Source organism: Phoenix dactylifera, chromosome 14 (genome assembly GCF_009389715.1).
Source record: "Phoenix dactylifera cultivar Barhee BC4 chromosome 14, palm_55x_up_171113_PBpolish2nd_filt_p, whole genome shotgun sequence".
NCBI lineage: Eukaryota > Viridiplantae > Streptophyta > Magnoliopsida > Arecales > Arecaceae > Phoenix > Phoenix dactylifera.
The window spans coordinates 21,643,053-21,661,301 of record NC_052405.1 but is presented as its reverse complement, the minus strand read 5'-3'; the positions used below and the strand labels follow the sequence as shown (position 1 = coordinate 21,661,301).

At 37.5% G+C, this 18,249-nt stretch overlaps 1 protein-coding gene across 1 annotated transcript; it reads right to left on the bottom strand.

The window, feature by feature from the left end:
- Positions 1-4,878: 4,878 nt before the first annotated feature.
- LOC103710569 (probable LRR receptor-like serine/threonine-protein kinase At5g48740) lies at positions 4,879-18,099 on the bottom strand. Its single transcript, XM_026806002.2, is given in 15 exon segments — positions 4,879-5,158; positions 5,256-5,382; positions 7,890-8,089; positions 8,179-8,417; positions 8,496-8,564; positions 8,668-8,739; positions 15,888-15,956; positions 16,065-16,133; positions 16,224-16,292; positions 16,381-16,498; positions 16,589-16,990; positions 16,993-17,039; positions 17,132-17,331; positions 17,333-17,676; positions 17,860-18,099. Coding segments are annotated over 15 exon segments (2,304 nt in total). The 5' UTR covers positions 17,948-18,099; the 3' UTR covers positions 4,879-4,967.
- Positions 18,100-18,249: the final 150 nt, after the last annotated feature.

Here is an 18,249-nt window from a genome sequence, read left to right as displayed (position 1 = left end):
AAGATTTTGAACATTAATATCATTATGACCATTGCTATTTGATTGTGCTGGCCTATCTCTTTTTTTTATCAACGAGGGCTAATTTCCATTTTTGCTGGTCTATAGAAGTCATAATTTATATTTCCACCAAAGTTTGCCATACTGGTCGATACTGATGCATATTGACTGTACCATACCATGCCAGTACGCTGAACTGGGCATACCAACACTGTAATAGGTTGGTACAGGTATGGGGTCTAGTACCGAGATGGCAAACCTTGATTCCCACTATTAGGCATTAATTGACCTCAATGTGTTAGAGGTTCTCTCTCTCTCCCACACACACACATAGAGCTTGATTGAACCTATTAATATCTTCCTAAGCTCATAAGTGTTCTTCACTGACTTTATGGGGCTTTTAATTCATTGTATGGTTGGTTTACAGCCTTGTTGAATCTTCAACTTTTCTCTGTGCTCCAATCTTCTTAGTTCTTGCTGTTATTTTGGACTCATTTATTTACTTCCCATGGTCCACATTTTGAACTTCATTTCCCCTTGTCCTTTTCTTAATAAATTTGTGTGTGCAGGGGGTGATGTGGAGTTTTAGATCATTATTTAATCGTAGAAATCTTTTCTTTAATCTTTAGTAGGCCCACTTAGATATGCAGTCAAATCTAGCGAGCATCTTCTTGCTAATTTTGTGGCCAATTAGTCTTATGGTCACCTACATAGCATGTGTAAATATATATCCCATAGATGAATGTCCTCTATATCATCCTGTTAATGGGTTAATATGGTTTGTCATCTTACATCCTTGTTTTATAAGAAGTATTCTAGCTATCTAGATGACTTCTGTTATATTGACGTTCGGAAACCTCCAAGTCTATCAATGCCTCTTCTTTGCTTTAAGTAGCACCAAGCTAAGCAAAGAATTCTCCTGTCAACTTCTATGGAGCACCTCTCATCCCTATATTGCTGGCTCCTGGACAAGCAATATATATAGGAAGACCTGTCTAGCCTCTAGGCATCATAAAGCAGACATATAAGAATACTTATGATGCAACTATTAGTCTGTTTGCTAAGGTTGTTAGTCCATCTAAGATTCTCTAATGACTGGAAAACTTTGCATCAATTAATTACATGCTCAATTCTACTAGTCTTCCCTAAATTATTTACAGATCTTGAGGTATTCTGTAAACTTCTAATTACCCTCGTGAGGTTAGGCCTCTGATGCAATAATTGTCTTATCATCATTCCTTTACTTCACTTGGAACCAGTTACCATCAGGCCAATTGTTAAGGAGTCTCACCTTCATCCTTTACCAGTCCAACAAACACCTTGCACGAATGGTTCCATACTAGGAGTGGCACTGACTCTCACCCTTGTGGTTCTCAGGCTTCATTGTAATTTGGCATTTAGTGGCCTATTTATGAAAACCTCGAAGCGAATTTGAGAGAGTATACCAACAAAGAAGGCTTCCACTAATTTTCTTGTTTCTAAAGTAACCTCATTCCCTCCCACAGATAATATTCCAGAGCCCTTTAATTCTTAGTATTGTACTGAGAAAATTAGTTTTCTGTATTTTTATCATATTTTAGATTCTTGTGATATACATCAGAGAGATGTAAGTTCTCAAATTAGTTGTTCAATGGCCCTTCCAACAAGTTCCAGGTTATGTCATGTTAGAAAAGTTAATAACGGTCAAAGTCTTGATTTAATTTGAAGTCCTTTCTAGAGTCGAATTGTTATGGAAGTGATTTTGGGCCATTATTGGTAAGCAAGATCCTTCGAGCACTTCAGTAGTTGCCCTAGTAATTTTAGTCTCTTTAAATATGGACTCATATTGAGAAACAAATTTTAAGAATTTTATTCAGATATTCCCTTCTGGTGGACTTCACATATCACTTCTCTTGCTCTAATGCAAAATATTTTGCGAATTATTTAATGATTTACATTAGTTTGGTACTAGCATGAGTTAGATGTCCAAGCTTTATAACGAATTTATTCCAAAAGTTTATTGAATTGCAAAGTGGATTTAATTTGCTATTTCTCGCATCGAGAAATCAGTTGAAACTGTCAAAGAAAAGGTTGTCAAGAGTGAAATAACAAGGGTACATTACATGGAAGTATAGTTTTATTCACTAATTTTTCTATGTTAAAAGGTCAAATATGCACTGTCCGTCTCTTGTGAATTCTTCATAATCAACCCCTTCAAACTAAGTGAAGGTAATGATGGTGCAAAGCAATGTTGCATAAACATGTATTTTAAGCATTTCAAGATAGTGCTAATAGAATAACAAAGGAAAACTAGTCTGAGAGCATATGACTATTATAGATTTTCAACTATGTAGTGAAACGACCAACTGAAATGGCTTAGAAGTTCTCATTTAAGAGTAAACTATATGTAAGATTACCAAAAGACCCTACAAGAGTAAACACCCTAAGATTTTGCTCTTAGAACTCAAAATTCTTGATCCAAGTCAGCACCTATGATCCTCAAGGGTGATTGGAGTGTCATCTGAAATCCACAGCAGGTTCTTCACTTGCAACTATAAAGTTGGCAATATAAGATATAGCATGGAGTTGGCATCATATAAATGCATTCACCCTTGATGTCACTAAATTCAATGCATAAAAGGAAGTACAAGAGTATAATTACAAGGTTTGAAGTCTAGGTAACTAGTTCCCACACTAATACCTTACCATCACATCCAAATTGGTGCAGTACAAACTAGACAATATCATACCATAACAATGCACAATATGGTTGTTGGTGCTAGCATTGCAAAAGCTAGATGTATTACCATGTGTAACTACAATACAACACCAAGAAACGTATCCATATCATTTATTCCCTATACAACTAGTACACACTAGCATGGTACAGTACTTCAAACCAAAGTCAGCAGTACCATCCCAAACCGCTTGGTTCGGGGCGTACCAAGGTATATTGGGGGTGGACTGGCATAGTTCTGCCCCTAAGTTTGAGAAACTAGTGAGGGAGGGGGAGAGAGAGAGAGAGAAGAGAAGAAAAAAGAGAGAAGAGAGAGGAAGAGGGAGGAAAGGAGGGAGAGAGAGGGCGGTGGGGAGAGAGAGAGAGGTGGAGGGAGAGAGAGAGGGTTTTTTAAAGCCCTCTTTGCTTTGCAGTGCCGGAACAAGGAAGGAGCCTCTACTTTGAAACAAAATAGGGGATTCGGACTCTTTTTTTGAATTTTTTTTAGTGAAATCAGCAACTTCCGGCATCGCAGAGGAGAGGGCTTCGAAAGCCCTCTCTCTCTTCCTCCGGTCACCTCTATCTCTCTCCACCACCCTTTCCTCTCTCTCCCTCCCTCCCTCCCTCTCCCTCTCCATTTCCCCTCTCTTTTCCTCTCTCTCCTCCCTCTCCCCCTCCCTCACCGATTTGGTTTTTATTAGTATGTGTTGGAATGGCACAACATGGTACTGTCCCATACAGCCGGCCTACCGGCATATGTATTGATTCTGATGCTATCGATCTTGCTTCAAACCATGCTACACTTGTAACAACCTAGGACCTCACCTAAAAGGGCTAGCTAGAAGGTATTATTTAGGTTCTTTGGCTCTATATAAATGCCTAGGATCTACCAATTGCTTAGCCGATGTGGGACCGCCTACATAGGTCCTCACATATTCCATCCATTTAAGCTCTGACATCCTCACCAACCTAAGAATCCAAATCCATTCAAATCCAATCCCAGGTACCATAAATCTAATCCAAACACTACGATTAACCCATGGTCAATTCAAATGGACCTTGCTGCAGTGTCTCTTGGTTCATATGGCCATGAGCTAGGTCCACTCTAATATCATTCATAATAACCCAGGATCTGATCAAAGAAAGATTAGCCGGAAGGTATTATTTAGGTTCCTTGGCTCTAACTAACGCCTTTGAATTGATCAAGACTAGCAATTGGTGCTACTAAACTAGATGTATGATCATTCGATATTGCAATAGAGGAAATTAGTAATTTGACACTACTATAGTCGACATTTGACATTCAAGATCACTATTCGCAAATCAAAAAATCCATTACGAATGGTCAAAGCATCACAAGCTAATTCTACCCAAGGTCCATCATTTTGGGCATTTCTTGGATTTTTGGACCTTCTTTAAAATCAATTTCCTCGGCTATATAGATGCATGGAAAAAGGGGAAAACATTCATGAAATTCCTCTTACTTGAATGGTTTAACTCCTAACAAATTTCTCGAGACCTTGATAAATCATTCCGTTAAACTTGTAGACCTCAACTTCTTCTTTAATATCAATTTGATCCTTTAAAGATCCTTGAGAATTTATGCAGTTGTATCTACCAAGATAATCTTATTGATACTTATTTTGGAGTTTGTCATCCAGAGATTAGCCTTCAAGATGATCACTTTCGACATGTAGCTTGTCCTCTTTCATTGGCCTTCAAAATAGTTGAGTATTTTCATTGGATAATTACAATATATTGCTCTCTTCCTTCACATTTGAAGCTGTCAATGATCTTCAAAAGTTCTTTTTTCAGAAAATTTTTCTTTTCAACAGCCAATTTCTGGTGGTACAAGGTTAAATCATTATGCACCATTTTCTTCATTACAATATTCTGTAATATCACTTTGTAGGCATATAGTATGCAAATGATGATGTTCATTGTACATCATTTTGCTCTTCTATGTAGGATTAACAAGGCAAGCAAAGTTTTAGTTAGCATATCACATGGTTAGAATTCTTTCCAATACATATAAAATGGGAATATATATTTGTGTTGGAGATCATATCTATTAGCTTTAAATTAAATTGTATCAGTATGGTTTCTTGGCCTTGACAAGAATATTTGGTTCACAAATCTAACCCAAGATAGCTGGAACAAGGTCCGATTGTTTGCAATACAGTATATACTATATAGTCTGATTTATGTACTTAATCTTTCAAAAAGCATAGACCAAAAGCAATATGATGTTATTGTGTAAAATATCATCAGCCACTCATTTTAAACATGACAAGCTAAAGGATGCTGTGTGAGGAAAAGTTACAATATCATGAATTTGAAGGAAGTTAATTAATCTCTTTGTAATATTTGAATAGACTGATAGAGGAGGATGTGAACCTTTCGCAGCATCAACAGCAATCTTCAGCCTACGAGCCCAATTTAGTGTTGCCCTTTTACTGTTCGAACCTAAAATTAATACTTTATCTAAATCAAATGAAGTTACAAAGGAATACATCACTGATATAATATGTGGAACTTGAAAAAATTGACCATTACTGCATACCATATAAATTATCAGCCAAGGATCCACCAGGTAGGTATTCATATACTAGGATTTGCTGCTTTGATTCCTGGCAAAATCCCTCCAAAGAGACAAGATTCTGATGCCGAACTTGGGACAAAAGATGCACCTGCAGAACCAGATCATGACTGATCACTAATAGCAACCCTAAGTTAATTTAGTGAGATGCATAAAAAATATTATATGAAAGACTAGTATTCCATGTTGTTCATTCCAAGCATAAAAGAAATTATGAGTTTAGAACTGATTACAGAAAGCACATAAGAAGATGCTTGTCCAGAAGTTTTAGGACAGGAACAGAACAAGGTTTCCTACAAAATGTACCGGAACATGCAAATACACAAAAAAAATCTGGGTTAGAGACATCTTAAATTCAACATGCATTTTTGTTTCTCAGGAAATAACTGAGCAAGTGTTGACATGACAAAGCAGGACTTGTAAATACAGTGTCAAACAATTCGAAAGGGAAAAAAAAGGCAGGGAGAGCACTGTGTTGGGAGAGGGGGGGGGGGGGGGGGGGGGGTGGAGGAGTATGACAATTTGATGGCATTTGAAAATAGAATGTATATTTGACCACCTTGAGAGAATTTGGAGATCCTTGACAGGAAAGTTCCACGAGTAGAAAGGAAGACTATGAAGCCGCGGTTGCTGTTTTCTCAAACAAGTGATCAGGGCTCAGCTCAAAGGCATCAAGGAGGGGCTCAGTTTCAAGGGATGGCTTGCTGAGACATTCAGAAAAAGATCTCATGGGCAAGATAGAATATACATTTGGAGGTCTCCACATAGGATTTTTTTTTTCTTAACGAAATACATGGTATTAGAGGTTGTCATTGATGTCTTTTTGTCCAATTCCTACTTTATGCAACTTTTAGGTTGGTTCCTTTGAGGATTTTGTTGGAGTGAAATTCGGAGTCATGATACCTGGCCATGTACCGGTTCCATGCTATCACTGTGTCGGTACAGTATGGTACGAGGCCCGTTCGGCGTACCAAGTGTTGGTACATCCCCGTACCGTATACCGGTACCGAACCAGTACGGTACGCCCCATACCGCCCGGTTCGGTATGGTACGGCAGACCATGATTTGGAAACTTATTTTTAAGTAGACTAATTACCCATAATTTCTTAAGAAAGTCTTAGTGTCATGACAATTGTTATTTAATGTAGTTTTTGTGTATATACATATATGTGGTCACATAGAAACCCAAATTGAGTAATTTTAAGAAATAATATTATCTTTCATTATGGAAGAATATTAACGTTTCCAAAAGGATAGGAATAGGACAAAATCTGTAAATGAATATTTGGATTTGATTCTTGCCAAATATTGACAGAATTTTAATAAAACTATTGGATTTCTCACTCATCAAAAAACAAGAACATAACAATGAGATATCTAACATTGATAGGATACGTAAGATCCCTTATCATTTGCAAAATGACAACCTACAATGATAGTTGTATTTATTACTTGATGGATGCCCATGAAACACTGCACTTTGGTTAAGTAGTTCTTGTTAAGTCTGATATATATTTTCTCCATTTTATTATTAGTTTAAGCTTTTGGAGTTGGTTAGTTAACATGGAATCAGAGCATAGGTTTGTTGGTGGTCATGCTTAGAGTTTGCTTAGATACTACTTACAGCATTAAGTGAGGTTTTAAGTTCCATGAATGGTTTATGGTGTTGGTACTGGCACTTATGCCACTTATTAATTTTTTCCTAGATGTTTTTGTTTATTAGAGTTTCAACTTTAGGAAAGCTCCTGTCTATCTTTCATCATTCCTCTTTCCTCCTCTCCCCACAAAAATGCCACCACCACAAAAAAGGCCCTTTAGATCGCATCAGGCCTGGTATTGGGTGTTGTGTCCTTCTTCCAAGAAGAAGGAGGGTCCTATATGCATCCAAGGACTCAGACACGTCCAACTGGGGATAGAAGGTACAGCCAAGACCAATCAAAACCTCAGTCCTTGATGCAAACAATAACCTAATTTTTGCAATCTCATTTCAATCTACCAAATTGATAATCAGTTTCTAAATTAAAGTCTTGATTCAAATCAATCAGATAAAGAGCACTGACTAATTTCCTAGTTAGATATCAGTTTTGCATCAAAATTCCCTCTCTCTCTCTCTATCCATCTATAACTTACACGCACAAAATAATATTTTGTAATTATATAATATCTTTGGTATAATAGGGCTGTTAGCACTTGATTTAGAAAATAATCTATCAAGCAATGTTAATATTCTGAGTAAGCCTTATGTCTTGCATTATGCATCGGCATAAGGTAATCAAGTCTTCTGATTATCTTATTGTGACTAGAGGCCTATAATAAATGAGACATACGTGAAACAATTTAAAAAATAGAGAACGAACAAATTTAAGCTAAATGAAGGAAGAAGATAGAATATAAAGGTACAAGGGCGATGCATGGCCTGGGTACTAGGCCACTATATCCCATTATCCCCTTTCTCTTATTACATCATGGCATCTATTTGAGCAAACAAAAGACAATATTGATCATTGGTGGAGGGAAATTACTTATTAAGGGTTTAGTTAAACATGATCATTAATGATAGGATATGCACATTATATTTTTACTTTTGTAAGTACAAACCTCATTGATAAATGAATCAGCACCAAGTTGTGTTTTGTCAGAGCGTACTTTAACAGCTACTAACTTGCCGTCAAGAAGCTTTCCAAGGTAGATAGAGCCAAAGCCCCCGCTGCCTATAACATCTTTAAAATTGTTTGTTGCAACCTTAATCTCTTTATATGTGAATACACTGGCTGCATTCCATTTCTGTATCTCTCTTGCTGTGCATTACAATCAAGATTGGCAAAATTGAATCAGATGCATTGTTAATTTCATGCAGATTACCTACTGCAAATAGGATTATGCATACATGTTTGTAATGTCACATCATTTCCTTGTTTACGCCTCCTGTAAATGACCATAGCAACTGCAATAAGTAGGAGTGCACAAAAAATGCCTCCCACAGCACCTATTATTATTGCTTTGTGGTTGCGACCATAAGTTTTCTTCACGTTAACAACCGTGAATTGTGGAGTCTGAATTGAAGGGCGGTCTGAAAGGCCATTGCATGTAGAAGGCGAGAAGGAAAGGCACAAATTCCCTGATGTTCTGAAGGGAAGAAAGATTGTATAAAGATGGCTAACATCTTATACCAAACAGCAAGGTGTGAAATATAAATAATCAAACCTGACTTCCAAAGTTTGCTTGTTCAAGGACTGAGTCAACACACCATGAAGTCTATTGTTTTCCAGATTTCTGCATAATATCAAACCTTAATCATCCTTAGGCAACAAAAACAAATTCTAATGCAATGAAAAGAATGACACAGTTTCAGTTATTAAAAAAAAAGAACACTTACAATAAGTGGAGGTCCTTCAAACTTCCCAAACTGTCTGGAACTGTTCCCTCTAAACTATTGTTTTGCAAGTCCCTTCATGGATTGCAAAACACAATATCTAAGATTGAATAAACTACTTACAAAGAAAAGCTAAAAAGATTTGCATAATGACTAGGGATGGAAATGGGACAAAATTATGAAATATAGTTCCATGCAAAAATAATGAAAAATATTTGCACATAGAATGAGACAAATTATATGGTTTGTTCATATTGTTATAATGTGTGTTTTATAATGTGTGTCAAAATATATGTATTTTGTATTTTTATTTTTTTTTAAAAAAAATACAAATTCCGACGCTTTTAAACGTCGGTAAAAAACATCGTGGCATATGCCCAGCAAGCCTACGCCGACGCTTTAAAGCGTCGGTGAAAGTTCTTTCTTGTAGCGTTGGCAAAAACAGGTTCGCCGACGCTTTATAAGTGTCGGCAAATTCCTATTTTTGCTGACGCTTTCATGTAGCGTCGGCAAAAATTTTTGCCACTCCGGTATTGCCGACGCTTTTGCGATGCTTTTAGTAGCATCGTCGGAACTTTAGCCGACGCTTATAAGTGTCGGCAAAGGTTGTAAAAAGCGCTGGAAAAGATGAATTTTTCTGTAGTGTAATGAAAGACAAGTCAGGACAACCAGTCTAATAATGTATAGAAAAATTAATTTCATAAGACAAGCATTAAGACAATCAAAATGGGCTGGATTCGGATGGGTCTAGAAAGGAAAGGTAATCTTAAATTTGATAACAATCAAAAACAGTGACCAACTTTCAGATTTCTTGCAGATTCCCTCTCTAAAACAGTGAGTTTAGCAAGTGAAATTTGAACTTGCTGCAATTGGTTTGATTTTAAAAAATTTGATTCAACTCAAATATTAATCAAACTCAGATCCACACCAAAAGGAGTTCTTGACATTGTCAAAACACTAACCAAACTCTTGCTGTTCTCAAGCACCTTTCCCTCTCTAGGTTGAATTTTAAGCCTTTAATTTTGAAAGACGATAAACACATTCTAGGGAAAACAAATTTGACTAATCTCACCTCAAATTTGATGAAACTCCAGTTTTTTGCTGAGTTTCTAACTCAAAACTGCAAATGCTCCAGACTTTTGGATTATTAAAGGTTTCCAAACAATTGTATCGTCATTAGAAAAGGAAAATCCAGGATTTTACGAAGGTGTTGTATGTGATCTGATTACAAGAGAAAATATGATTCCATACAGAATATGACCCTTCTTTGATGTGTTCAATCCTGTTGACAGCAACTGAATAAATTGGATCTTTAAATCCACAAGGGCATGGAAGAATAGCACATACCCAGATTTCGGACCCATACAGGACAAAGAAGACTAGAAATGTCCATCTCCTTCATATTCAAGCATATAATAACTCAGAAGCTTGCCAAAAGTTAACAAGGACCCAAAGCATGGGCAATTGTGACAGCTGCCAGCATTCCAATTTCACATTTTTAAGTTGACCATTACTTGCAATTTCACCACACTTTTATTAAGCTATTTACCAGCTGTAACCAATAACATGCCTGAATTAAGAACATGAGCAAACCATTGTCAAAAATAATGTCGGTCTCCACCTCTTAGTTTTAATGTTGCTCAAAGATATGGAAGCGGACATAGATCATATAATTACAGCTTTAGATGCGCTGTCATATTGATAGAATTTTCAAGTATTTCTAATTATAATGCAGTTAAGTTTTTCCTATATCCAATCCTAGAGGAAGATATGATATCTATAGGTGGAAAGTTAAGTGGAAATGAGGGTTAAAGCAGTGGATAATATGATTTTCGCGGCAAAATATGAGTATTCAACTATTTTCAGTACTAAATCAATCATGCCAGAAGTATTCGATTATTTTGAATACTGGATCAAATGTGTCAGAAGCATATTGTTCATCAGCCAAGGAATAAGTGATCGGAATGCATATCTCGTAAGCTCATGCCAGGAGAAAGCCTGACTGACTAGCTTAGCCCTCTTCTATATAAAAATAAGAGTATAAATTAAATGGATGAAGGTAAAGGATATCGAAAATAAGGTGGTGAAATATAAACAGGGTAAATTTTCAGGGGAAATTTGAAACTTCATGACTAATAAAAGACTCGCTACAAAAGTTCTTGAGTAACCAAGAGGAAAGACAAAATATATTAATAAACTATGTTATTTGAAAAGTGATCAAGGACCACAAACTGGACTATAGCCCAGTGGTTCCAACCCTCCACATGGGAGGAGGTTCCGGATTCAAATCTTGGTGTCGTTTTCCAAGTAAACCTAGATCTTTCTAATAGGTTGTGCTACCAATTCCCATCATAATTCTATCCAAGACAGAGAGAGAGAAAGAGAGAATGGAAAAGAAAAGAAATGAAACAAATGATAAAGGATCTACTGATTTCCAAAGAATGAAGGACATAGCAGGCGTTTGAACATCTTTTTAGAAAATAATAAATAAGTTAAGGAGCGGATATAGAAAGAAAGGCTGATTATGCAACTCACAAGAACTTGTATCACAGGATCTGCTAAAAAAAGTGGTAAAAAGGAAGTATCCAAGTTGAGGTAGAAGGAGCTAGAGGTAGGTCAGAAGCATCAATTATAAGGGTAAATTTTAATAAATGGTACAAGAATAATGACTTTAGAAAACTTTGGCTAGAGTATAATGATACCTAGAATAACATTCAAAAAATGGTGGTCCAAAATGTCCCTCTACTACAACAACACAGACTTTTAGCAGCAAAAGAAATAGCCACACTAAAAGTAATAAAATTGCCACTTAAATACTTATTGCGATGGATTTGTGGCAAAAAAAAAAGAGAATAGCCTTTATAGCCAGTAGCCACAATTGCTAAAACTTCAGCATGAATTTTTTAATGTTTTGACACAAAAAATTGCAGTGGAAAATAGTGCCACTATAAATAGAAAATTTTTAAGAGAAAATTTATGGTACCACTATAGGTATACATAATTTTTTAGAGGCAATTTTCTTTTTCCACCATATAAACATTATTTTGCTGCTATAAAACTTGACAATAAAATCCTATATTCTTGTAGTGCACCTTTCCTAATCTTGCAGCAAACCTCATCTATAAGATGAATACCTCCCTGGCAAAAGGATTCCACTATCTCAATGTGATTAAGGGTCTGTCTCTTCCTAAGCCTGCTAAAATTTTCCCCCTGAAGGTACAGCTTGAAGACCATTAGGAAGGAAGAAATTCTCTCAAATCAACAATCCAAATAAATTTGCTTAAAGGGGACAATAAGACAAGCTACTTCATAGAAGGTGAACTAATCTATCTCCATAGTCCATACAACTGATTTTTTATGGGATTGGTCTTTAATGAACCTTATATGGCATGGTAGAGGAATTCAAAACATTTTTATGGATATTCTAATACCCCTTTTAATGCACATTTTCCATTAAAAGGTCTGTTCTTTATCCTTCAAACTACTTGGATCTCTCTCCTTTAGACCACATTTTCATGGAGGAAGAAGTCGAAGTGGATATTTTTTATCTTGGCAGTGAAAAGGTTCTTCGCCTTTGTGAGTTTCTAATTCTTTTCTTGGGGAAGATATACGAGAATATCATGAAGCTCTTTCAACATGATGTAACAAAACAGTGTTAATCTTAGTACATTAAAATAATCCTTTGTCAACATAATCCAAATAAGGAAGGGGTTTTTCGTATATGAAAGACTTCCACCATATTAGCCTCATTCATGAGGTCTTCAAATCATTATCAAAGTCTTGGCTACCAGAACAAAGCACTTCTTTCCCAAGCTCATTAGCCATCTCAGCAAATCTTACTTTAGGGTTATTTTGTGCTTGATAGCCCTACACAAGTTCACTCCACTATAAAGCATCACAGAGAGAAGGCATCATACTCAAACTTGAATTTTAAAAAGCTTTTCACTGAAATGCATTTATATTTTCTCATGATCTTTTGAGGTATAGATAGTTTGGAAGAAATGAAGATCATGGACAAACACTGCCTCACTATTAGCAAATCAGTTGTACTCTTGACTGGATCTCTGCATAAATCTTTCACCATTCCTAGATGACTCAAACAAGGTAATACACTCTCTCCCTTCCTCTTCATCCAGTGGCTAATGCATTGGATAAAACAGTCTCAGCAGGGTAGATTTTGGGCTTATTTTTGGATTTGGTCCAATTCTGGCAACCAATAAAATCATTGTCCTTCAATTCATGGATGATACTTTTTTGTTTTTTTAAAACCCAAGGAAGAGCAATTGGTTATGAGAAAATTGTGTCTCCACATTTCAAGTTGGCTTCAAGATTAAAAATTAACTCTTGCAAAAACCTACTTATCCACCATGGAAATAGCCTGCTATCTTACTTCAAAGCAAGGTATGCCGTACCGGCACCGGTAGGCGTACAAGTCGCCTACCAGACCGGTACGGTATCAGTTCGGACCGATTTGAACCGGTACCGAACCGGCCAACAGCGCAGAAAAGTGCAGCGCGCATGCGGCGTGTTATATGCCATAGAGTGGCATTTCTGTGGCATTTAATACCACAGGACTCCAGTTCGCACTGACCGAACAGGATAAAACCGGTCCGATTCCATCAGGTTAACCCTTGTACTAGTCCACCCTCGTACCGGTCAGTTCAGGCCTATACAGAACTATTTTTCACTGCGAAACCGAACCGGTCAAGCACCGGACCGGTCCGGTACTGGCTGAACCAGCCAATACGGGCTGGTTCAACATACCATGCTTCAGAGCATGCCTTTTAAACTAAACTTGATTCGTTACCTATCAAAATCTAGCCATCCAGATCTAAGGTCTTATTAGGGCATCAAATTGGATGTTCCTCACAACAAAATAATAGACAACAAACTACAAAAAATATCTATCTATGGGAGAACATTTGATCTTAATGAACTCCATTCCCTCCTTGCTCCCTTAATACTTGCACATTGGAATTGAACTTGCCCTAATGGTTTTTTCGCCAAATTTGCAAAACATGCATGTCTTTTTGAAAGTCAAGGCTGACATCGCAAGTGATTTCTGCCTGATCAACTAGAGAAAATACTTCTTGGAAAGGAAGGAGTTTGGCTATGTATTAAAGGCCTGCAACTTGCTTTACTTAGAAGGTAGAGGATCCTTGGATTTTTTTCAACAATAGAAAATAAAGATCATATTGAACTATTATCAAAGAAATGACTGACTGAACACTTTTGAAGCCCCCCCCCTTTAGTCACCCCTCCATCTAGAAAGTTGCATCACACTATGAGGAAAGTTTCTTCCATGGACGTATCTTCCTTCTTAGCAAAAGGGAAAGCATCTAATTTCAAAAGGTCAGAAGACCAGCCCCTCTTGTCTCTTAACCCAAACCTCTCTAACACTTATGAAGATGAAAATGGAATAATCATGAATGTCCTCAAAATAGAGAGTGGATTCACATATTAAAATCCCATTTTCTATTCAGAAATCAAGAATTAGCTAATAGGAGAATTTGCACAACCGATGAGTCCTCTCCAACCTAAAAGACCATCTCAAAATAGAGATCTTTCACCATTCTCTCATCACCCAACCCACCAGTACCAGAAAGATCTGGGCTGAGAACAAACTTCTAGTGTTGCTGATCAGACTGAGGTTAGAGCCAAGCACTTATGTCCCTTGAACAAATCTGGCAAGGCAGCTTTTCTTCTTCATTACCTAGCCAAATCTAAGGTGGGGGAGGGGAGAAGAGCATCATCTTCACCTAGATTTAATAGCCAAGCATCACATATGACATCATAACTATAGCTGCTATTCTTTTTTTAATTTTTTTGTTTCTTCTTACATGCCAGCATGATTTGCAGGACAGGTTTGGGAACCCATACCAGTGCCATGCTGGTATTGTGTCAGTATAGGTTGGTTTGTGATACCAACACTTGGTACACTCCCATACCGAGTATCGGCTCACTACCTATATAGTATGGTAAGCCCAGGACAGGGTGGTATGTTCTAGCAAACCATGCATGGCCCTGACAAATATGAGCAGGAAAGGAGATGTTTTTCTGCTTATCTTTCTCCTGTTTTCTTGGTAAGCAAACCTAGGCTTTGGAATCAACATACTAAAAGAGTGTAGAGACGGTTAGACTATGGTTGACTCAAGGTTGAGCTACCAACATATGACCAGTCACCAAAGTGATAGATATTCGAATAGTAATTATGATATGAACTTATTAAAAAACCACAATTGCAAAAGATTCTTGTGTGAAAACTTTCAATTATAAAAACTGAACTAAAGCTAGCTCTAGAAAGGATGCAAAAAGATATAACACTAATGTCAAGTTATATAACAATTTATTTGTAAAATCATGGTTAAAAAAAATGCATAGGATTACCTACCATATTAATTGAGCTTTGTAAAATAAAGAATGTCCCCCCTTTAATAAAATAATAAAGAAAATTGCACAATTATCACGTAATTAAACATACTGAAAATACAATAAAATCTTTAAGCAGCAAAAGATGATAACTCAAAAAATGAACAGATATGATACCCAAATTTTTGTGTAGAAACCAGTCCATAGAGGCTCCCATCTTCCTCAAACAGTTGAAAAAATATTTAGAAATAAGAAAAACAAAAAAATCTACCGCAGTTTAGCAAGATAAGTAGATTTCTCGAGTGACCTCTCAAGGCACCTTGTGTTTGATGTGATCTAGAGGTATATTTCTAGGGTAAGGACCTGGCTGCGACATTGCAACAAAGCTCTGTTGTTTCTAAGTAGGAGCTCATCTCAGAGATTATACGAGACGAAACTGATCAACTTGAGTCAGGCTAGGCTCAATCTTGAGCCAAACTTGAACAACCCTAGTACATAATGAGGCAAGCCCAAGCAAGGTGATAATTAGCTCACATTGACTCATTGCACCCCTAATAGCTCATGTTCACATCAAATCAAATTACCAGCTTTCAATATATAAATCTCTAACATAAACTGTAAAAAGGAAAGAAAAATAAAATCATTTGATAATGAATAAAGTATATCTACAAGAAAAAAATATTGATTAGAACTCTTCAGATTATGTATTATCCTACAGGATCAAAAACAGAGTATTGTTAGGACATGAATGTTGTTTTAGTTCAGTGCAAAAAAGGGATCAGCATTTGAAAATGATAGAACCAACCCATTTCTATAGTCAACTTCTCCAATTGTATTTGGTAGCTCAAACTTACAGAATCTGAAGACTGATCATAGTATCAAAATCAGACCCAAATGATGTAAGCTTATTGAAACTCAGGTTCCTGCAGTATGTGTCCCACATCATATGCATTCATAAGTGAAGAAGAAGTTTAAAGAAAAAAAAATACTAAACATAAAAGACATATCTGAAACTGAAGAGTAAATATTACAAGGTCTCCAGTAGCTGAAGACTGGCCAAATTCATTATTTCTCCAGCAAGGGATGTGTTATGCAAATCTCTGAAACATATTCCACACTATCATACAAAACTGTGAAGATTGAACAGGAATACCGAAACCGAATGCAGAACTGTATAGCAAATGACATACAATGTTTTAAGGTCTAGAAGATCTCCAAATGTAGGAGTTATTGCTCCCAAGTCCACATCAGAAAGCTCCCTAAGGATATTAGCAACAACATTATTATTGGACTGCCAAAATTATCAAGAAGCCTAATATTTGAATCTAAAGAAATTTCAAAGCTCACAGTGATGTAACAAGGCTTCCATCACAACCAACATGCTTCCATTGTGTTGGAGAGCATGGATCATCTTCCCATCCAAAGTCAAATCCAGTTGATTGCTGAATAACCTGAAGTGCGGAAACTGCATCATGTAAAAGAGTAGAATGGCTAAGAATCAATGCAGTTGCACAGACTTAGAAAACGCATAAATTAATTAAGCACTTATTGAAACCTGTGGTTCCTGAGCATTCCAGGGGTATATCAAGAATTTCATATATTTCAATGGCATTCACTAGTGGGTAGAAGCTGGCATTCCGGAATGTGATATTCAAGTAATCAACGCTCTCCGCCGAAAAGAAAATTGAACTAGCCTCTGCATGCTTCACACTATAATCTGAACTGACAACATTGTCATTAATCAGAACATCAAATGAGGAAGAGACAGGCATAATGCCCGCAAAATACAGGACCACATAATAGTCTCCAAGATTATCAAGTGGGAAGTTGTAAGTCAACATATTTCTTCTTGCCAGAACCCTTGCTGTCTGAAGAATGGCAATAGGAGGGCTCTCCCTGATCCCTGAAAGTCTCAGAGGAATTGGAATTTGGAACCCTGCTGTCAAATGTGACGGTGAAAATTCTGATCCACATCCCACACACGATCATAATAATCAAATGGATACCTGCCTTGCACATCAAGCAGTCAAACATAACAAGTACAATATAGTAGATCAAAAACAGTGCAAGAGATTAACATGAAGTGCGATATCATTACCTTAGTGAACCATTGCCAGAATAACCACAATTTATCCTGAAACGTTTCTTTAGTGACTTATTTGCAAATTCATCCAAACTAGTCCCATAAGCTCCATCAGGAAGAGGGCGAACTTCCAGAGATGAGATAACAGGGAAGCCACCACCTTGGGTCGAGAGCAAGCAGAATGATAGGCTTTCCTTCTTAACCTTCCACACAAAACTCCTCCACCCATGGATCGAGTCGGCTGAGATTCACAAAAGCCGAGGTCGCCGTCCCTACAGACACCGCAAAGGCCGGAGGCTGGTCCCTTCCATCATAGTTCTTGTAAACGAAGCGAGGCCTAACTAGAACCAGAGACAAATTTCCTGTTGGCAACCTATAACAATGGCGACCCTGTCCGGAATCCGGGAAGAAACGCAAGGGGAGCCGAGACACCGAACTCCCTTCAGCGAATTCAGCAGCAGTTGAATTGCCGGTAGTAACGTAGGAGCTATCCGGGATCCATGAGATATTGGAAGAGTCAGTGTAACTCGTCGATCCACCGCAGGAGAGGCTCAGAAAACCTGGTTGGCAAGCAGGGTGAGCTACATTCTCTGATAGCGAGTTCTCTTCCCAAGTGCCACCCTGTTTCTAAAATTGTAATTCTACTCTCGATGCTAGTTTTGCGAATTGTAGCAGCATGTTCTTTCAGCTGGATGAGTTCAAGAAACAAATATGAAATAGATGACGGGCTGGGTGCGACTTACCAGGGGGATCGGCAGAGGCAAGTCTAGTGGCGACGAGGCCGTGGAAAAGGAGGAAAACAACGGGGTAGAAGCAGCAGATTCTTGTCATCCCGTCCTTTGTCTCCTATCTTGGGAGGGGCGAGAGAGGGAGGGGAAAGACGAGAAGGCATAGAAATGAGCGTGGGAGAAGTCTTGGGTCATTTTGTAAGACTTGGTCTTGTTTACTTTTCTTGAAGAGGAAGAGTTCATGAGAGGAGGGAGGAGGGGGAGAGGAAAAAGTGGCCCTCGTCGTCATGATGTTGAAAATAAAGAAAGAAAGTAATCGATGCATGGGGAGGTGAAGGAAGACAGGCGTGCTTGGAGGTTATGATTTTGGGGTTCGGTTGGTGGGTGATGGAAGAGAGGTTGGGC